The 22,677-nt window shown below is 42.7% G+C and overlaps 1 protein-coding gene across 1 annotated transcript; it reads right to left on the reverse strand.

Annotated features, from left to right (window-relative positions):
• Positions 1-5,254: 5,254 nt before the first annotated feature.
• On the reverse strand, positions 5,255-18,595 carry SEC22B (SEC22 homolog B, vesicle trafficking protein). The gene is made up of 5 exons (XM_075286264.1): positions 18,418-18,595; positions 16,194-16,303; positions 8,753-8,913; positions 6,776-6,922; positions 5,255-6,213 (listed from the first exon to the last, which is right to left on the reverse strand). The coding sequence occupies exons 1-5, from the start codon at positions 18,490-18,492 to the stop codon at positions 6,059-6,061; spliced, it is 648 nt and encodes a 215-aa protein (XP_075142365.1). The 5' UTR covers positions 18,493-18,595; the 3' UTR covers positions 5,255-6,058.
• Positions 18,596-22,677: the final 4,082 nt, after the last annotated feature.

Consider the following 22,677-nt stretch of genomic DNA (forward strand, 5'->3'; position numbering starts at 1 on the left):
CTCAAGCTAGTCCGTGCTTCGGACCGCGATGATGAACCGGGAGGTTCTGTACCTCCTCAAAGAGGGTCCAGGTCTTTTTATGTACACCCCGCCTTAGAAAGATCTATGAAGACTGAGTGGAGTCGCCCTGAGAAGTCCTTTCTCAGATCAAAGAGCCAGAACCCCGTTTCTTGTAATGAGCTTCAACTTGGTTTGGGGGCCACCCCCCAGAGTGGATATGGCCGTCGCCAAGTTATCAAAAAGCATTGTGGTACCCTCGGAGGATGGGTTAAATTTTCAAGATGCCGTGGCCAGGCGTACAGAGGGTTCATTACATCATCTGCATACGGCTGCCTCTGCCCAAGCCTCTGTGAGCATTGCCGCCAATGGGTGGCCCATTTTTTTTGGTCCAACTTTGCGATTCTGGAGAAAAGATATTGATTCTGGGATTTCCTGGGATGATTTGTTGTCTTTTTTATCCTCCATTTCCCGGGCAGCTAATTTTTTATTTTTTTTTGGCTGTGTCATCTCTGTACCAGGTAAGAATTGCCTCAAAGGCCATGGCGTTGTCCACGGTGGTTAGGAGTCCCCATTGGTTGAAGCCCTGGAGAGCAGATAATACATCCATATGTAATCTTTTCAGAGGCGCTCAGGAGGCTAGGGTAGAGGCTCCGGTCGCCGTTTCACCCGTGAGGTTGATAAGAAAGAAGCATCCCTCTAATGCCCTCCTCTTCCTCACGTGCCCCACCATGGTGGTGGCAGGCCATCTCTCCCTATCTTCTGCAGCATGGGCCTGCTCCATCCAGGACCCTTGGGTTCTTGAGCTCGTTCAATTGGGCTACAAAATAACTGTTTCCCTTCTGCCCAACACCTTTGTGAGGACTTGTGTCCTCTCCGGCCTCAAGCAGGATCATCTAGAAAAGGCCGTCCAGTAATATCTGGACAAAGGCGCTCTAGTGCCGATGCCTCTGGTTCGAGCAACAGTCCGGCGTTTACTCTCCAGTGTTTCCGGTACCAAAGACATCAGGGGGCTGGAGAATGATGATCGACTTAAGATTTCTCAATTGCTACATCCTCAAGGTCTGTTTCCGGATGGGAACTATCAAGTCTGTACTTTCCTTCCTGCAGGCCGGCGACAGTTTTGTCACTCTGGATTAAAAGGGTATTCCCATGTCGCATACTCACCAGTCTTCGCTGCTGTAAAATCTTCTTTCTTCCTGGTTTCTTGCGTCATTTGGTGGGCGGGGTTTCATATGCAACCTGCCGTTTAGCTCCGACCCCAAATTAACGATAGCTCCGCCCACCGCATAGCGTGATCCTATGGGGCAGTTGAAGGGCCTGTGATGTCATCAAAGGTCCTCAAACAACACTATATGCACAATATTGGACTATGAAGTACAGGCCGGAGCAACTCCATTCTGTGTTACATACAGAGACTGCCTGTCTCTACCATAATGAACACAATTGAATTAGCTAGCCTGATAACTGGGAGAACAGAAGACTAGTTCAGAAATGAAAGCAGCTCCTCTCCTCTATCTGAGAGCAGGAAGGTAGGTCACGTGGTGTAGACACAGGAATAGCTAGAAACACAGGCTCGCTCCCCGTGCACTTAGCCCCTCCTCCCTCCACCCTGAGAGCAGGCAGCTACATCACTTGACTTTTGAGCAAGAGCTGTGTCAACAATGAATTGAATAAAGTAAGATAGTGGACAAACAAAGCAGTTTTGCTGAAGCAGTGTATTTAGGAAAAGTCTTACATCCACTTTAACAAGCAGTATAGATAGGATCCTTGTGATGGGACAACCCCTTAAGGTATGCTTATCTCCGCATCCCAGTTTTTTCCGCCTCACAGAGAATTCCTGAGGATAGCGATGATGTTGAACGGTACCCTGTGTCATCTGCAATTCACAGCTCTTCCGTTCAGAGTATCCTCGGCCCCCCACACCTTCACAGAGGTTGTGGCTCCGAGGGGCCACACAGTGGCTCAGTGGTTAGCACTGCAGCCTTGCAGCGCTGGAGTCCCAGTGTTCAAAATCCCGCCAAGGGCGAAAAACCATCTGCAAGGAGTTTGTATGTTCTCCCCGTGTTTGCATGGATTTCCATCCCATATTCCAAAGACATACTGATAGGGAAAAATGTATATTGTGAGCTCTGTATGGGGCTCACAATCTACATTAAAAAAAAAATTAAAAAAAAGGTTGTGGCTCCAGTTGTTGCAGCTCTATTGCTGCAAGGTATCTTCATTGTACCATACCTAGACGATTGGCTAATAAAGGCCCAGTCAGCAGAGGTTCTCACTGCCCACTTAAGGACCACTGTCATCTTCCTAGAAGTATTAGGATGGATAGTAAGTTGGCAGAAATCTGTGGTCGTCCCTTCTACCCGAGTCCAATTTCTGGAATTCATATTGGATTCTTAGAAGATGGAGATATGTCTTCCTCCCAGTCGGAAGAACATTTGTCGGGCGGTTCATCATCTAGCGGTGACTCGGAAGGTCTCTATAAGAACCGCAATGAAGGTTCTAAGACTAAAGTCTGCTGCCGTAAAGGCAGTCCCATGGGCATTGTGGCATATGCGACCATTGCAGAGCGAGATCCTGAAAGTATGGAGCCACAGACCTATGGGGCTAACGAAACCTATCCAGTGAACCATTAGTACCCGTGGATCACTCCATTGATGGTCTCAGCTCAAAGATGAGATGTCCACGGTCCAGCCCGTCTAGAACCTGTTGACTACAGATGCCTCCCCCTATGGATGGGGAGCGCATCTGGGGGAGACCCTAGTGAAAGGAGCCTGGAATCAACAGGAGAGGTCAGAGTCATCAACTGGAGCGAGCTCAGTGCGATTCATTGGGCTACTACATTTCGCCCATCTTCTCTGCGGCAAAGCAGTGAAAATCCGGACAGACAATATCACTTCTGTTCTTTATCTGAACAAGCAGGGAGGCTCACGATCACCACCCCTTCTCAAGGTGATGAATCTGATTTTGCCTGGGTAGAAGTGAATTTGACCCATCTCAAGGTAGTTAAAGGGACATTTCTGGCGGATCAGCTCGGCAGAGGCCTGACAGTATCAGGCGAGTGGTCTCTCAACCAGGACATATTTCTCAGACGTGGGGTCTCCCCGAGGTGGATCTGATGGCCACCCAATACAATGCTAAGATGTAGAGGTTCTTCTCCCTCTACCAGGAGAACAACACCTTGGCAGTAGATGCCCTGTTATTACCTGAAGGTTCCCTCCACTTCCTATGGTATCAAAGGTATTAACAAATCAAACAGGACCAGATATCAGTGAATGCGATCATACCGTTCTGGCCGAAAAGGGCATGGTTTACCCACCTCATACAGATGAGTCGAGGGACATACTGGAGGCTTCCACTTCTTCACAACCTGGTAACCCAAAACAACCAACTCTGCCAAGACCTGAAGAGGTTCAACCTGACAGCCTGGAGGTTGACCGCACCCTATACGGACATAGAGGATTATCCCAGGCCGTCTGGACGAGGCTGGCCTGCTCAAGAGCAGACTCCACTAACAGGAGTTACCTAAGGATCGGTAAGATCTACCAGCAGTGTTGTACTGAGAAACAAAGTAACAGCTCTTCCATAGAGTCTATACTGGAGTTTTTGGAGAGTGGCCTGGATAAGGGCCTTACACCTGCAACTTTGAGAGTACACAAATCTGCTCTGTCTGCTGTATTGGGAATGTGATTATCTCAGGATTCTCTAATTAGCTAATTCCTAAAAGGGGCCGCTAGGCTCCGGCCTTCCATTCAAGCCCCAGTCCCGCAATGGGATCTGGCTACAGTGTTACATGGATTGTGTGGGGCTCCGTTTGAGCCACTGAGTGAAGCAGAATTGAAGTTCCTGTCATATAAGGTGTCTTTCCTCCTAGCTGTGACTTCAGCAAAAAGATTTGGAAAGCTCCAGGCCTTGGCAGCCTCTGAACCTGATCTATTATTTTTTCCTGACAGAGTTCAGTTAAGATATCTACCAGGCTTCGTACCTAAAAATCCTTCGGGGCAAGACATTAACCATATTATCTCCCTACCTACCTTCTACCCTTCTCTTTCATCACAGAAGGAAGAGAGACTACACACGTTAGATTTGGTGAGATGCCTAAGAATCTACCTGGAACAAACTAAATCTTTCAGGAAATCTGAAAACTTACTAATAAATTTTTCTGGTAGGTAAAAAGGTACTAAAGCATCCAAGATAACTCTATTCAGATGGATCAAAGAAGCCATTTTTCTTTCCTTTCACTCTCAGGGGTTATCTCCTCCTGAGTTTGTTCGTGCTCATTCCACCAGAGCAGTTGCCACGACATGCGCAAAAAGGCACTCTGTCTTCTTGGACCAAATTTGCTCAGCTGCAAACTTGGAGCTCACATCTTACATTTGTTAGGCATTACAGGCTAGATTGGCGCAATTCAGAGGCGGTTGCCTTTGGGCGCTTAGTGTTGTCATATGTATGCCAGGAAGTCCCTCCCTAAGGGGGTTTCTTGCTATCTCCCCATCCGTTGTGCTGCTGTTTGACATATGGGGAATTGAGGATTATGTAAATAATCTGTTTTCCCATAGTCCAAACAGCGGCACAAGGCTCCCTCCCTTTTTCTGAATATTATTTTTGGAAACAAGTACTTTATAACTAACACAGGGGGTGGTGGTGGGGATTGGGGTGGGGGGTTCTCTGGACCTCTTATAGGGAAGGATTGATTGACTAATTAAAAATTCCACCTGTCCTAAACTGCACGCAGGGGCAGGAATACCCCATCCGTTGTGCTGCTGTTTGGACTGTGGGAAAACAGATTAGATATCTACATAATCCTCCATTTGTGAATGTAGGAAGAAAGGTTCCAGGTGGACCCAAACAACGGACATCCTGGAGCAAGTTTGAACCTAGTAAAAGTTCTAACAAAAACTAAGGTATCCTTTAAAGCCACATAATTAAAAATTTACAAAATTTAAACTGAAAACCATCAAACTTGTTTTCTCTATTACATGTTCATGTCTGATAAGCTGAAACCTTCGGCTGTGGAAACCTCTAATTATAGTTAGTGCAGGATTCATACGTTTTTCGGTATAACAATATGCATACATACAATGGGTATACCCGTCATATAAACTAATAGCTATTGATTCTGAAAAGCTAATTTAGCACTACAGTCCCCTCCTCAGTTTTTAATAGCATATTCGATGCTCTAGCCATTTTAGACAGACATTTCATATTAAGGCACACACAATTGGATGGCTGCACCCATTAGAAAAAAACAAATAAAAACCATTGTAGACACTCTTTAATTTAACTCACAATGTAGCTTAGTTAAGAATCAATGCTGCAAAATTGTTTCTAGTAAGTATAACATGGCTATGTGACTTGCTGAAGCTATTCTTGTATATATCTAGCATAATTACTTTTAGTTATCATTTTATATTCCCTTAATAGCACATTGAAGTATCTGTATCTTTATTGATAATTTGTTGGATAAGCTCTTATGTAATGCAGAAAACTTGTCAAAGAAATCTCCCTACTTTTTTTTTTTTTTTACTAATAAGATTTAGAGACATATGTGGTCAAACAACAAATGGACAATAAAGTTTAAGCTGAACAGACTATAAAGACTGAATAATATTTATAGAATGACTTTATAGACTGTATAGAAATATGATCAATGTTTAAGCAATATAAATAAAATTGTTGTGTGCTGCTGGACATCAATATAGCAGGAAAGATGTTAAAACTGAAGAACAATGTTGAGGGGAAAATGAAAGATTAAGTGTCACAAATTGCATTTGAAAAGTATTCCAAAATGAATGCAGAAACAATATTACAGGTACTCTGACCCAATAGTCTTCCTAGAGATCCTTCTGGTCTTCAGAAAAAGATAAACCTTGGTTTCAAGTCTATCATTGTAATCAGTGTAATCCAATGCAAACAAACTAGAATGAATCACAAGGTGTACCACTGTTAACCTTCAGGTGACAGGCCTTAAGCTAACAAGTGACATAGGACAATCAACCCATCCAATACGTTGGCATATATTCCATTTGTTAACCTTCACAGTTTTGATGATTCTTCTAGTTCACAGCCACCAAAATCGGACATACACGATCAACATGACTGAAAACACAGCAACCGCAGCCAATTTAGCGTAGGTGGAGCGCATGTTCAGGTACTTTGCATCTTGACGGTATTTTTTTGATAAGCTTGAGAGATTGCTGGCTTTTGTGTCCAGTGCTGAAAGAGAAATAGACTATAAATAATAACTGAATGCAACTATCACCAGAGTAGCATTCAATGTGAGTAGCTAAATGAAAGAATTTTGAATTTATCGGTATGTACACAGACATTTTTAACAATTTACTAATACTGTTTTATTCTTGTTTGTATAAATGATATACTTTAGTCTGTGACACTAATCATACAACATGAAATATTTGCTTATGTAGTGAGACTTTTTTTCTTGCCATTTTGAAAAGGGAAGCTAGAATCTAACAGTTTGCTATGGTTTCCACCAGCAGCTTCTTGCTCCTAAGTGTTAAAAGGGGATATTTTACAAAGACACTTTAATGAAGCGCTCTTACGTAACTAGTGCTCCATTTACTCCTATGCAACTAGAGTTGCCTTCAGTCACAGACATTGCCAGAACATCCTTTCAGTGTAAAACAGTACACACCTGTCAACTATAGCAACTGCTCAGCTCCTGAGTGGGCTCCATGTTTAAAGACTCAGCTACAATAGTACGATGGATGTCGGGGCTGGCTAAGTTATCCATTTCAATTACTTTTATAGAAGTTACCTGATAAAGCTTCACCACGAAGCAGTACTTCTTCAATGTTTGCTACCATGATCCTCTGAACATCCTGCAACTCTGTGTTGATGGTACCCAAGTTTCTTCTTGCTCTACTGTCAATATAAGTCTTCTTTGTCTTCTGAATATAATTATCTACAAAATAAGACCAAACAATTAGAAGAGTGAAATAAGTTTGTTTGGTTTTGTTTGGCATATTATAAAACAGAGAAAATTAAAGACACACACTGCCATTTTTAAAGGGATTCTATCCTTAAAATGAATTTTTTTTTTGTCCCTAACACATAGGAATAGCCTTAAGAAAGGCTATTTTTCTCTGCGCCGCCATTTGGTAGAAATTCCGGTTTTCTTTAGTAAGCAAATGAGTTCTCTCACAGCACTGGCGGCAGTCCCCAATGCTCAAACAGCACCGGGGGCGTCCCCAATGCTGCGAGAGAAATCTCCAGTGACGCCTCTATCTTCTTCTGGAACCTAGGACGGAAGAAGACACAGGAAGAGGGACTCAACATGCCAACAAGACTCAACAATGGCACAACAAGACTCAACATGCCAGGCAACCAATCAATGGCACACCAACTAAACCAGTAATACACAAGACTTGTACAACAGCCCTTGTAAAAATACTGAAATAGAGAAAAAAAAAAAATTATATATATATATATATATTATATCTTTGTTTTTTGGTTTTGTGCTGTTCATTGCACAGTAAAACAGACATGTTAAATTTATACTTCAAGTCAATAGGATTATGGTAATACCACACTTGCATACTTGGAAAAGTCAAAAAAAAAAAAAAAAAAGAAAAATTTTGTTATTAAAAAACAAACAAAAAACAAAACACTGTTCACAAAAGACAATCACAGCACAGCTTTCATTTTTCAAAAGCACTTTTTAGAAATGAAAGTTTGGTGTGATACTGTGCTCTCAGTATCTATGTAATATTGTCCTTTGTACACCTGAAGAAGAGACCAGCTTTCGGTTTCGAAATGCGTTGTGTGTGAGGCTTTAATAAACGAATGAAACAAGAACTATGGTTGGTATGCGCGGATTCTTTTATCCATTTGATACTTCTGTAGAAGTTGGTTGGATAGCGCCCCTTCTGTATAGTACTAATTATACCTACAGGGAAACTGCAGGCGTTTCCATAGGTATACTTGTCATGCTGCGATTTGCAAAACCGTAGCATGTACGCATCGTGGTTTTTATCATAAAGTGGGCATGGGATTCACTTTGTCCTGACTGTAAAACGCAGAGATTTTTCCAGCTGTGTTTCTGCCCCCTGGGGTCCCGGCCTTAAGGAGTTTTATCTAGGATTTACCTTACTGAGCAATTTGTGTGTAAAAGTGCTGCAAAATGAACAAATGCTTTTATAAATATTAGCGTTAATAGTTTATTTTCCTTAATTAACAAAATGAAGTGAATGAACAAAAGAGAAATCCAAATCAAATTACAAATAAATATTTGGTGACTGTCCATTGCCTTCAAAACAGCACCAATTCTTCTAGGTACACTTGCACACAGCATTTGAAAGATTTAGGCAGGGAGGTTGACCCCAAACACCTTGGAAATCCAGGCTTGCTCAAAGCTGTCTCTTTATGTAGTTCCTGATAGACTCAATGTTCAGCATAGGGCTCAGAGGGGGCCGTATAATCACTTCCAGGACACCTCCTCTAAAGGGTGGTTGCACCAAAATTGATTTGATATAGATTTCTCATTTGTTCATTCAAGTTGTATCTTCTTAAACTTACAAAAAAAAATAAACTATTGACACTTCTACTTTTTGAAACATTCTTATCTTGCAGAATTTTTCCCACAGCCACCCAAAATTATTTGCACAGTACTATGTACTATAGACACATGCTCATTATTGCACTGTGCTGTTTGGTGAAACTGTATTAATCTTTGCAATTTTTCTTTTTAATTTGGCATGGAACAAGCATTATATTTACAACAGTGAAAACTTACCAAACTCGATAAAGGAGTAAGGTCTTGATACTGTGGGGACTTTCTTTCCGTGTTGCTCATCAAATTCATTATAGAGATCCTCAAGATAAGCAAATGCTAGTTTCTTAGGAAATGACACTTCACATAGCACCAGATAGCAAACACCCTTTTCAATTAAGTAGCTACGGTAAAGAACAAAAGAGATTCTTTTAAATACATGGTTTAGTATTTACATAATTAACTTTAAGAGGACCAACTCCATAAACTACAGTTCTTTGCATATCTTAATATGTGCAGCTTCAGCAATTCCATCACATCTGGATTTTTTTCACTAGCCCCCAGTGAGAAATCAGTACAGTCATGGCCAAAAGTTGAGAATGATACAAATATTAATTTTTATAAAGTCTTCTGCTTCAGTTGTTCTAATGGCAATTTTCATATACTCCAGAATGTTATAAAGAGTGATCAGGTTAACAGCAATTACTTGCAAAGTCAATATTTGCCTAGAAAATGAACTTTATCCCCCAAAACACATTTCAACATCATTGCAGCCCTGCCTTAAAAGGACCAGCTAACATCGTTTCAGTGATTGCTCCATTAACACAGGTGTGGGTGTTGATGAGGACAGGGCTGGAGATCAATCTGTCATGATTAAGTAAGAATGACACCACTGGACACTTTAAAAGAAGGCTGGTGCTTGGCATCATTGTTTCTCTTCTGTTAACCATGGTTATCTCTAAAGAAACACGTGCAGTCGTCATTGCACTGCACAAAAATGGCCTAATAGGGAAGAGTATCGCAGCTAGAAAGACTGCACCTCAGTCAACAATCTATTGCATCATCAAGAACTTCAAGGAGAGAGGTTCCATTGTTGGCAAAAAGACTCCAGGGCACCAAAAAAAAAAAAAAAAAAACAGTAAGCGCCAGGACTGTCTCTTAAAAGTGTCTCTGAGCAGTGCAGAGCTTGCTCAGGAATGGCAGCAGGCAGGTGTGAGTGCATCTGCACTCACTGTGAGGTGGAGACTCTTGGAGCAAGGCCTGGTCTCAAGGAGGGCAGTGAAGAAGCCTCTTCTCTCCAGAAAAAACATCAGGGACAGACTGATATTCTGCAAAAGGTACAGGGAGTGGACTGCTGAGGACTGGGGTAAAGTCATTTTATCTGATGAATCCCCTTTTCGATTGTTACCACCAGCAGAGAAGACAACGAAAGGTAGAAAAAGCCTTTCTTAAGGCTATTCCGACATGTTAATGAGAAAAAAAATTGTGATTGAATGATAGGACCCCTTTAACTCCTTGTGAATGTATTCATTTTAGTGCTAAATGACCATATTATTGAAAAAAATGACATTAATTTTCACCTCCATTTATTTAATATCTAAAAAAAATCACAAACTTCCTATTTTTATTTATTTATAAACTAGTAGAATACCCGCGGCTTCGCTCGCGAAAAACATGTTTAATTGTTGGTTATGGTTTATTGGTTAGTAAAATTCTCATTTTTTTCCACTTAAATTTTTTTTATTATTTTGGCATTTTACTAACTTGTCGTAACATTAATTGTGAACAACTTTTTTTTTCATTTCAACATTTTTATTGATTTTACATATTCAATAAATATGTAGTATAAACTATTACAATTTCTTTTAACTATCTTTATCAAAAATAAAAATTTATGCACCTTACACAAAGATATAAAACATTTACACCAGGGGTGTAACTACCGGGGCTAGCAGCAGCGGCTGCCACAGGGCCCGGGACATTAGGCGGCCCGGTGACAGACGCTACCGCTGCGTTCTTGTTTTAATAGGCCGTTACTGACTGGAGTTACTCCAGGCGGTAACAGGCCCTACTTACTTACAGATCCTGGCAGCGGCCCCACAAACATTATTATACACGAGGGTCTGCCCCCAGATTCACGTCCCCTCCATCTCGGCCCCCAGATTCACGTCCCCTCCATCTCGGCCCCCAGATTCACGTCCCCTCCATCTCTGCCCCCAGATTCACGTCCCCTCCATCTCTGCCCCCAGATTCACGCCCCCACCATCTCTGCCCCCAGATTCACGTCCCCTCCATCTCTGCCCCCAGATTCACGCCCCCACCATCTCTGCCCCCAGATTCACGCCCCCACCATCTCTGCCCCCAGATTCACGTCCCCTCCATCTCTGCCTCCAGATTCACGTCCCCTCCATCTCTGCCCCCAGATTCACGTCCCCTCCATCTCTGCCCCCAGATTCACGTCCCCTCCATCTCTGCCCCCAGATTCACGTCCCCTCCATCTCTGCCCCCAGATTCATGTCCTCTCCATCTCTGCCCCCAGATTCATGTCCCTCCATCTCTGTCCCCAGTGTCATGCCGTCCCCTCCTTCATCTGCCCCCAGTTTCACGTTCCACCTCTCTGTACACATTAAACTTACCTTCTCCTCGCTCCCCCGCCGCTCTCTCCCTCGCATACAGTTGTAGGCGCGATGTGACATCATCACATCGCGTCTACACAGCGACTAGCTGGAATGCAGCGGCAAAGCAAGGAGCAGAGCTGTGACAGCTCCTTGCTTTAGCCACGTCTGTATTCAACTCAGATCTGCGTCCTCCGGAACGTAGTAGTGTGAACCCTGCCATAGAGGTTGTATTAAACTCCCTTTACAGTACAAATTACTGCAATATTGCACTCTTTTACAGTAAACAGTCCAAATAAATCTTAATAATTTCCACTCTTACTCTATGCTAAACAGCACCAGAGAGTACAGCAGGGTAAACCCTGGGAAAATGAGCATTACATCCTGCATGAGCAGGATGCAAGCAAATCCTTTAAAATCTGAAATAATCCTTCAGACAGAGAAATTCTCCAACTTGAGACAAGTGATTTTCCTCCAAGTAAGCAATAATCTCTTGAATATGACCAATCCCTGAAGTATGCAATATCCCAGTCTGGGAGATTATGATCCAAATCAAAATCACGATTAAACATTTTACCTAGTTTACAAGTAATGAACAATTATTTTAAGATACACCCATATTTACATGCAAGGTTCCTATTTATATGCTACTAAATTTTGGTTGTGGTTACTCACATATAATCAGTAATCCTGATTAATTAGCATATTTTGGATGCAAAATAATTGAAATAAATGAATGTGGGCAAGTTCACATCAGTTCATTGAGTGGACTTTCTATTCTGTTTATTTTTTCCATTAACTGCCGAGCATTAGCGATCAATCACAAGCAGTTATCCTCCAAGTATGAGATTAATGCTTTGGATAGAAGTAATTCTTCTTTAGGCATGCAATAACCCTACAGACTTGGCATATTTGATGGAGAATTGCTCATAATTCTTCAGTTACAATTTTACCAATCGGTTCTCCTTCAGGTATTTCCTAAAACCGCAAAAATGATTGCTCATGTCTGAATGGTTATTACATACTTGAAGGCCTTTTCCTTGTGTCTGAGGGGTTATTACATACATGGAAGAGAATTACTCACGTCTGAGGGGTCACTGCATACTTAGAAGAAAATAATTGGCCTGAAAGGTTATAGTAAAGGTGGAGGAGAATGGCATGTGTCTATGGGGTTATCACATACTTGGTGAAGAATTACTCAAGCCTGAGGGGTTATTACATGCTTGAATGAAAAATGATTATCTGAGAGGCTATTGCAGAGAACGGGGAGAACTGTTAGTAACTAAGAAGTTATTGCAGAGTCTGAAATCACTTGCATCTGAGAAGTTATTACAGAAGTAAAAAGGAATCAATGGTGCCTGAGTTGTTATTGCAGGACTGGAGTTGAAAGGTTCATATCTGAGGGTTAATGCATAGTTTGGTAGCGCAATCAAAAGTAGAAAGTTTAATCTTGTGTGAAATAGTTTGCAAGCGTTGTAAGCCGATGGCTGGTCAGGTGATGGAGGGGGTGTACATCTCACCCAGACTACTAAGGTGGGTGAGATGAGAAAACTCCAGAAAGAACGTTTCTCAGCAGATAATTATTGTCTGCTGAGGGTTATTTCAGAGTTCCGGTTACTGGGCTGGATTTTTAGGAATGGAAGGTAGGTTGGTAGTGGAACCTGTCATTCCACCCCCCTCCAGTCCACACTTTGGGGATGTTCCGGCAGCGACTCAGCTGCAGATAGTTTGGTCATTAAGGGAGGTTTAAGAAGTCAGCTCCAGAAGCAGACTTTGGGGCAGACTTTGGCTGGAGAGCCAACAGAGAGGTCATATTTTTGGAGCTGTGTCCTGAATGATTCAACTGACTTTTTGATTTCTGTTATTCTAGGTGAGGTAACCTATTCTATGTTTAGTTAGAACCTAGCCGGGCAGGTATTTATTTTTGTATTGTTTCCTTTTGTTGCTGCACTACCTTTTTGAGTGAAAATAAAGTCTACCTTTGTTTTGGACTAAAGAATCTGTACTTTTGTGTCTATGCCACCCCAACTAGCAACCCCAGACCCTGACAGTGTGTACCAAGTTTTGTGTGATAATATGACCATACAGGACCATGCGGGGTTCTCCTTGCCAAACACAGGATTGCTAGGGTTGTCTCTTCTCTTAGAATGGTGTAAAGCATGCCATCTCCCAACTCCAGAGCAGTGTAAATGCGTTTTCTTGATTAATGAAATATACACTGCTCAAAACAATAAAGGGAACACTCAAATAACACATCCTAGATCTGAATGAATGAAATATTCTCATTGAATACTTTGCTCTGTACAAAGTTGAATGTGATGACAACAAAAATCATCAATGGAAATCCAATTTATTAACCAATGGAGGCCTGGATTTGGAGTCACCCCCAAAATGAAAGTGGAATAACACACACAGGCTAATCCAACTTTGATGTAATGTCCTTAAAACATGTCAAAATGAGGCTCAGTAGTGTGTTTGACCTCCACATACCTGTATGACGTCCCTACAACGCCTGGGCATGCTCCTGATGAGGTTGCGGATGGTCTCCTGAGGGATCTCCTCTTAGACCTGGACTAAAGCATCTGTCAACTCCTAGACAGTCTGTGGTGCAACGCGATGGAGCGAGATATGATGTACCAGATGTGCTCAATCAGATTTAGGTCTGGGGAACGGGCAGGCCAGTCCATAGTTTCAATGCCCCCATCTTGCAGGAACTGCTGACACACTCCAGCCACATGAGGTCTCAAATTGTCCTGCATTAGGAGGAACCTCAAAATCCAGGCCTCCATTGGTTAATAAATTTGATTTCCATTGATGATTTTTGTGTGATTTTGTTGTCATCACATTCAACTTTGTACAGAACAAAGTAGTCAATGAGAATATTTCATTCATTCAGATCTAGGATGTGTTATTTGAGTGTTCCCTTTATTTTTTTGAGCAGCGTGTATATCTCATTTCTATTAATCTTACGGATAAATCTGAGCTCGGTAGATGTCCAGAGACCTGCAGTGTCTGGGAGGCAGCTCCGCGGGGCCAGATGGATAAATATGAGATGGTACCTACTGTAACATTTGAGGGAGTGGGGATAATGGCACGGGTCCGTTTTTCAGGTTTTAGGCAAGGCCATTTATTCGTAGTGAATGCTAAAGTCAAATGTATGCTTCCAACTATGTAGCAACAATTTGGGGAAGGCCCTTTCCTGAACCCAGTATTACTGTGCCCTTGTGCACAAAGTGAGGTCCATAAAGGCATTGTGCCAATGATCGACTTCAACTATATTTATCCACAGCCTGACTCTAACTTGTTAACAAATTGTGGACAGACATGGTCAGGTAGAAGCCGTAAAGATCCTCTAAATCAGTGGTTCTTAACCTTGTTTGAGGTACCGAACCCACCAGTTTCATATGCACATTCACCGAACCCTTCTTAAGTGATAAATCAAATATGATTTTTTTCCAAATTCAAGACATAGGTATATGTTTTTTACTGGTACACAAAATGAACGATGCATAAGGCCTAGGGTTTGATCAAACCCTGGTTAAGAACCACTGCTCTAATTCATTAAAAAGCCAGTGATTGAATTCCTATGACTGTAAATACGCAAAAAAAGCTATACAATATTGAAAATATAATATTGTATAATTTAATTTACAAAAATATTCATTTTATTTAGAGTTGTTTAAGTTACAAACTTTTTTTCTCCAACTCCACAGTCCTGCTGAATGAGCACAAATATTCAGAGATACACTTCCAAAATATTGTGGAAAGCCTACCCAGAACAGTGGGAACTATTAAAACCGTAAAACTAACACCCTTGGTTTTGAAATGGAAGCCCAACAAGCTCATACATTTATATATAGGTGTGATGGTGTCCACATAATTTTGGCCATGTTATGAAACTATGAGAGGTTTAAGACATTTTAACAAATGAAACGTATCAGTGAATGACAGTGGCCCCTCTATAACTGTACCTAGAGATGTAGCCATACATCACTGATAGGATCACTCACTGGACTCGATTAAATGGAACAGAGAAATAAATGGATAAATGACATGTTATACTGAATCTTTTCCAACAAAGATATATATCCATCTACTTAGCTCCTGCTCTATAACATGCTGTCTGCAGTTTACACAGCACTTTCATTGTGAAAGGTTCAGTTTAAGTTAGTGATGTAATTGTCAAATGCGTCTACTAGCTCCAACCAGAGAAACTCTGCATTCTGTGTGACTGTGTAAGAACCTGGCAATACAGTAAAGGTTGCAGCATGTATTGAACCTATACAGTACTGTGTCTGTTCACTAAACAGTCAGATTTTACAGAACTATGTGACAGTTTAATGAACAGAGCAAACAGCGATTTGTGCATGGAGCTCTGAAATTTGTGAGCTGGCTGCTCTGCTGGACCTTCTAGCCATGGTCCCTCTCCTGGTTCACTGGAGATACTGAAGCTACATTCATGAAGACCAGAGGAGATGCATCCTCATTAACTCCTGCTGTTTAGTCATTTGGAGGAGAAGGTGAACGACACCTTCACCACGCAATGTGTCATGACTACCTCTATGACTTCTGAAAATAAAAAGAGCAAAGAAATCAATAAATGCATGACTAGTTAGACCTCAACTTTTTCCACAAACCTATACATGAATCAGTTCAGCTGCTTATGCTCTAACTTGCTGCCTGGAGACTGGAGTAAAGTTTTCATGTGACAGCTTATGGATGTAAAGCAAGAGTCATCTTGCTATTCACTGTCAGCAAAAAGAGCATCTTGATAATGGTGACTCATATGATACGTATGGGAAAAGTAGACCCTTGGACAGGTTGGAAGTCACAGAAGCTATGATGCAATGTGTGTGGTTCAGCTGAGCAATGTGCAGTCCAGAAACGTGACTGTCATATGGATCATGTCCCCCAGATCAAACACAGAACCTGAATTGGCCATCAACATACAATTACAGATATCACATATCGAGTAAGATACCTAATGTATATGTACTGGAAAAGACCAGAGGAAAACAAGACGCGATTTACATTTTATTCATGAAATGGGATAAACTAGATTTACTTACTGGAATGTCATTGCTCCGGCCTCCAGGGTACATCGAGCAGGTGACTGTTCGTTCAGTTTACGGAAGAGCTGCTTGGCTTGGTTTTGATACTGTTGCAAGTCTCGCCCAGACTACAAGGGAAAAAAACAAAAACCAAACAAATATTAAAGGATTTGTCCAGAAAAAAAACTAAGAATTACCCCTAAACTAATCCCCCTTCACCCGCTTAACTTTTAATTTATTTCTATTAAGAAAATAAAATAAATAAAATCTATAATTGCCCACACTTTGATAATCCGGTGACGTTCTGTTTAACTGCTTAAGAAATGGAACATCCCCCCCCCCCCCCCCAACATCCCCATCCATACTTACTAGCCTTCCTGTGTCCAGGAACGGCTCCTCCTCTCTTCCTCTTTGTTAGTAGTGGGCAGGATAGCTTAGATAGGGGGAGGGGCTAGCAGTGCGCAGGATAGTTTAGTTAGAGAGACAGGGGTTGGGACTAGTAGTGGGCGGGATAGCTTAGCTAGTGAGACAGTCGAAGGGTGCATTCACACTGAGTATACGCTGACTGATTCTGAACGTTAAAACACGTTCAGAATCAGCGCATACAAAGCAGATCCCATTCATTTCTATGTGAGCCGGCATACGTGCGCTCCCCATTGAAATGAATGGGCTGCTTTTTTCCCTATTGGTTTGAATGTGATACCCACGTATGCCGGCTCCCATAGAAATGAATGGGATCTGCTTTGTATGCGCTGATTCTGAACGTGTTTTAACGTTCAGAATCAGTCAGCGTATACTCAGTGTGAATGCACCCGAAGGGAGAGGGGCTAGTAGTGGAAAGGATAATTTAGCTAGTGAGCCAAGGGGGAAGGAGCTAGTAGTGGGAGGGATAGTTTAGGAGGGGGTACAGAGTGAGAGGAAACTAGTGTGGGTGGAAGCTGCACAGCAGTAAGTTACACCATGTAAACAAATGCAGAGGATGCCAGCAGCTCCCACAGACACTCAAAAATCACTCCGCTAAAGGTATATAGGTGCAGTTATTAACCCATTACTAGCACTAACAGATTTTTTTTATTTTTGCCTAGAAAACCCCTTTAGGCTGAGGCTCCACGTTGCGCAAACACAGCTTTTCTTGTTGCAGTTTTTTGAGCCAAAGTCAGGAGTGGATTGAGCAGATGATAGAAGCATAAGTAATTCTATATAGCTCCCATTCCTTTTGTAGCCACTCCTAGGTTTGGCTCAAAAAAAAGGCAGCAAAATCTGCAACAATAGAGGTTGCATTTCTGCAATGTGGGGCCTCAGCCTTCAAGAACTGTAAATGCACCACAAGGAAAGTAGTCAACACAACAGGCCAAATTTTTATGTGTTATGTTAATAATTTGCTATGGAGATAGAGAGATGAGCTAAAATTATTTAGAGGCGCACACTTATTAATAATTACGGTATATCTCAGGCTTGGTTCACGTCTGAGCTAGGTCTACGTATGTGGATTCCGTCCCCTCTCTGCACTTTTCAGGCGGAAACCACGTGAACCCTATTATAGTCTATGTGGTCCGCAGGTTTCCTAAGGTAACCTCTTTTTTTATGCAGATTAGGTTTCCATTCGGGGGGTCCCCAAGCGTACGCACATGTGAACCTACCCTCAGACATTCCCTGGGCCTGAAAACTATGACAGGCAACAGTCACTGACCACCACTGAAAACAGAATCAGTGTAACAAAACTCACTGTGAACACACCTTTATAAAGGTATGTTTTATAAAAGTGAAGAGAATTACAGGCTCCTAGAAGATCATGACACTCTCTAACAGGTTAGTCCTCATGAGCCAAGCACAGACATATTGGTCATGTATTAAAATCACACAACAAGAATGACTCAGGCCTAGCCTTTACTAGAAAGCCAATGTTGTGTGGCATTGGCAAAGGAATCAAAGAAACGAATTTAGAGAAAAATATAGCAATTTGAGTAATCTGATATCCCCACAAGCTGTGACTGACTGCAGTATACACAGGAGCCTCTATACATGAAGAATATGGATACTGAAGTATTCACCTCTTTCATCTGCAACATATGACACTCCTTACAAACATGTATCTGCTATGAAACCCCTATCAAGACCAAATATGTCCAAAGTCACACTACTGTTAGTCGCCACTATGCCATACACCACCTGCTACTGTACCCTGGCCAGTGAACACAAGTAGAGTAAGGAACATAGCATGACTTCTATACTCGTCACTTACCTGCTCATCCTCCTGCATGGACGCTGCCAGGGGCAGGCCGTCTGCCACTCTGGCTATCATTGTAAGCAACACCATGATTAACAGAAAAGACACTGACAACTAGAAGCGATGAGTTGGCCGGAAGTGTTTCCAGCAGCTCTCCGTTGCGCTGGCCATGGTCTCCAATTAAGTCCGTCCGGGTAAGCTCAGAAGAAACGTTCCGCGAGACAAAGATTCCGCCGTGAGGAGGTTTCTCCCGTCAGGTTATAAATGTGCAGCTCCACAGAAGGTCCCCATGTTTTCACTTCAGATGTCGTGTGCTAGTTCAGCTTCCTTCGCAGAGGATTTACCCTGAAGGGGACTTTTATAGAGCTTGTCAATTCCGGCAGAAATTAAAGCAGCGGGCAGTCAGTGTCCTAGTATAAGCACACGTCAGGTGGATTTTTCGATGTTACCTTTGTGAGGCGCCTAGAAGTTATTTCACTATATTTTTATGAGCTTTTAATGGGAAATGATAAGAAATATATATATATATATATATATATATATATATATATATATATATATATATATATTTACTCTTCATGTCATACATAAGAAGTTATTCTGTGGGTCAGTACAAAATATACCAAATTTATATAATTTCATTTTTGTTCTGCTTCTTTTGCACTGATTTCTTTGAAAGGAATCATTTGTCTCTCCATGTTTTTACTTTTCTGTCCGCTGAGCTGGTTTGGGGTTTGAAGCTGTTCAACCTTTTTGTTTTTGTGCACCGCTTTTGCCACTTTCATGAAAGGGAGCATGCAGGGCCATGGGCACACCCAGATTTATTATCATCAGAAAAAAAAATCTGCGACTCACCGAAAAGGTCAGCCATATCAGATAAGTAAGTGTATGATTGGGGGGATTCGACATCCTGCAACCCCTCAATTGCCTCACTGAAAGGGTCACAGAGCTAAGGCAAGTGTTACAATCTCATCCTTGTATACCATGCACAGTGCCGTACATTGAGTAACGGTTGAACCTGGTATTGACGCTCTGTCCCATTCTCTTAAATGGGAATGAGCTGCAGAAGAAGGTACTATTCCGTTATCGGGCCAGCAGCAGCGCATTTCAGCACCAGCTTTCGGGACAGCAGTTCAGTTCAGCAGCGGGAATTACAATGACATCCGAGGACTGCTGGCCCGATGGTCATAAATACCTAATCGACGTGGGGCCCAAAGCCGGCTCTGTACACTGTATATTGGCAGCTAGTCAAATAGCCATTACAAACTATTCAGGATATACCTTTTTTCTTAGGATAGGTCTTCAATATCTGATAAGAAGGGTCAACTGATAGGACCTACACGATCAGCTAATTGAGGAGGCTGCAAAATTCAGGAATTGAGGACTTTTCTTGGTGAATGTGATTTCACATTCACCAATCTCAAGGTTCTTCTGGGTACTATTCCGTTATCGGGCCAGCAGCAGCGCAGTTCAGCAGCAGCTTTCGGGACAGCAGTTCAGCAGCGGGAATTACAATGACATCCGAGGACTGCTGGCCCGATGCTTGTGCCCAGTAACCAGTACATCGATGACCCCCCTCCCCCATCCTTCTCCTCCTGCCAGTGCTGCCCCCCAGCTCTCCTTACATCTTCCCCGTACCCTCTCCCCGCCACACGACTAGGCCTCACCTCAGCGCTAGTACCGAGACCGAAAGGAAAGACACCGGGGCTCAATCCAGGCCCTGACAAGAAACACGCCGACTATAGGAACGGTGAGCTACAGCGAGCCGGAGGGACAAACTTTCTGCAGCGTCCGGCGGCTATCTAGTAGCATTCATTGCTCAAGATTTACGGTGAGGCCTATTACAGGGAGAGGGTACGGGGCAGATGTAAGAAGAGCTGGGGGGCAGCACTGGAAGGAAGAGGAGGATGAGGGCATCGATCGATGTACTGCCTACTACACACAAGCACGGCCTCTATCATCGGGCCAGCATCGGCTTAGTCATGTGGCGGGGAGAGGGTACGGGGTAGATGTAAGGAGAGCTGGGGGGCAGCACTGGAAGGAGGAGGAGATGGAGGGGGGGTCATTGATGTACTGGCTACTGGGCACAAGCATCGGGCCAGCAGTCCTCGGATGTCATTGTAATTCCCGCTGCTGAACTGAACTGCTGTCCCGAAAGCTGGTGCTGAAATGCGCTGCTGCTGGCCCGATAACGGAATAGTACCGAACAGGCTATAAATGAAAATATCCTGGAAAACTCCTAATATACAGTAGCAACTGGCCAATTTGTATTTCATGTGTAAGATGATCTGTAGGCTTTTTTTTTTTTTTTTTTACCGCATCCATGGCAATTGTGATAGATCTTTAAGGGCCTGTTCACACAGACACAGAGGGGGCGGATTATGGAATCCATGTAATAATCTGCCACCTCACAATGGTGGTCTATGAAGACCGCTAGCGTTCTTTTGCCGCTAGTGGAAAAAAGAATCGACATGACCTTTCTTCAGGCGGATTCCTCCTCAGGAGGTCAATAGAAGTGAATGGGAGGCGAAAACCACGTTGCGACGATTTTTTTTTTACGGCTCATTCACTGTCTGGGAGGGGAAAACCACCTGGCGTTGTCTGAAGTGGTTTTTACTAAAAACTGCTCCAGAAAATGCTCCAAAAAACGCATCAAGGTCCAAAAACCACTTCCTAATTAGGAAGCGTTTTTTTCCGGACCAAATGACGTCACACATAATTCACGTGTGAACTTAGCATAATTTATGCATCCACTAGGTTTCATTCTTCTGAAATGAGTTGTTAGAGTAGCAGAAAAACTTTTGTCCTTAAAGGGCTAAGGAAATCTGATGGAATGGAGTCTTGAATGGAGATGGAAGTCAGTCATTTTCCTTTACCTGTCCTCAAACTGACAATAAAACAAATCTAATGTCACAAATAGATTGGAAAGGAAAGGGACACTCCTGTGCAGTGCAACTTAAAATTAGCTATAACTTTTATTCCTTTCTTTGTGAGAGACATGCCAATTGGCCCCAATTGCATAGTTAGCACGGTTGACATTTATCTGACGGTTGGTTGTGTACCTTGCACTTGACGCTACTCTTCCTTGACACTATTGTTTCTAGTACATCAAGGAATAGTAGAGGTGGCACTCTTAGGGCTAGTTCACACGTGAATAGGAGGTAGCAGAATTTGGTCCTGAAATAAAACGCTTCAGGAATTAGGAAGCGATTTTTGGACATGAGGTGATCTTTGGAGCGTATTTTGGCAAAAACCGCCAGGCATTTTTTCCCTCCAGCACAGTTAATGGACCTTGATAAAACGCCTGGTGTTTTTTTTTTTTTTAAGGCGGTTGTTGCCAAAAACCTCGTCTCAGTTTCTGGCAAAAAAAAAAACGCTAGCGGTTTTCCATCTCCCATTCACTTGCATTGATTTCATGAGGCGGAATCCGCCTCAAGAAAGGTCATGTCGCTTCTTTTTTCTGCTAGCGGCAAAAAAACGCTAACGGAAAAACGAACGCTAGTGGTCTATACAGGCCACTATTGTATGGAGGAGGATTCTGTTTTCAAATCCCGCCCCACTAGCCCCGTGTGAAAGAGCCCCTAGGTCAGGAAGAATGAACACATAATAAACGGTTGAAATTTTATTGTTGTCCCTATAAAGTTTCATCCATTTATTGTGTTCATTCTTCCTGACTTGAGAGCGCTACTATTCCTTGATGTAGTGTCTGTTCCTGTTCTCCCTGGTGATTGGTGTATGTTGGGTGTGCTGCCACCTCCGCCTGTTACTATTCATTGCCTTATATGTGGTTGTGACAGTTTCACAACCGCAACAGGTGAGAGGCCAATTGGTCTTTTGTTTCTACTATTTTGGATATCCACTGTGATTTTCCAGCTTTGCTACACTATAAGGTTGTTAGTGTCTGAAAACAATAGTGGAACTCAAAAAGAGCAACAGAGGAAACAGGAGCATGAAGTCTTAAGATGGCCGCCGCAACAGTGGAGCCAGAAGGGGCGGGGGTAGGAAATGGCAGGAGGATAGAGGGCTTCCAACAAGGCGTTTTCATCTGGCCTACCTCGGACTGCCATGAGATCGCTGCAGTTTCCTCTGTTCCGGCGCACAAGCTGAAAAGGCAGGGGGGAGTGGCCAGCAAAGCTAAATGCCGGTGGCCCGAACCAACTGTGCGCGTGAACAGGGGGATCTACAGCTGGGACAAACCACTTCATCATGCATAGAAAATCGCAGCTAAGAGGTAAGGAAGGGGAACGGAGGTAAAGCATATACTTACCGAAATAT

The sequence above is a fragment of the Leptodactylus fuscus genome, chromosome 9 (assembly GCF_031893055.1).
Source record: "Leptodactylus fuscus isolate aLepFus1 chromosome 9, aLepFus1.hap2, whole genome shotgun sequence".
Lineage (NCBI taxonomy): Eukaryota > Metazoa > Chordata > Amphibia > Anura > Leptodactylidae > Leptodactylus > Leptodactylus fuscus.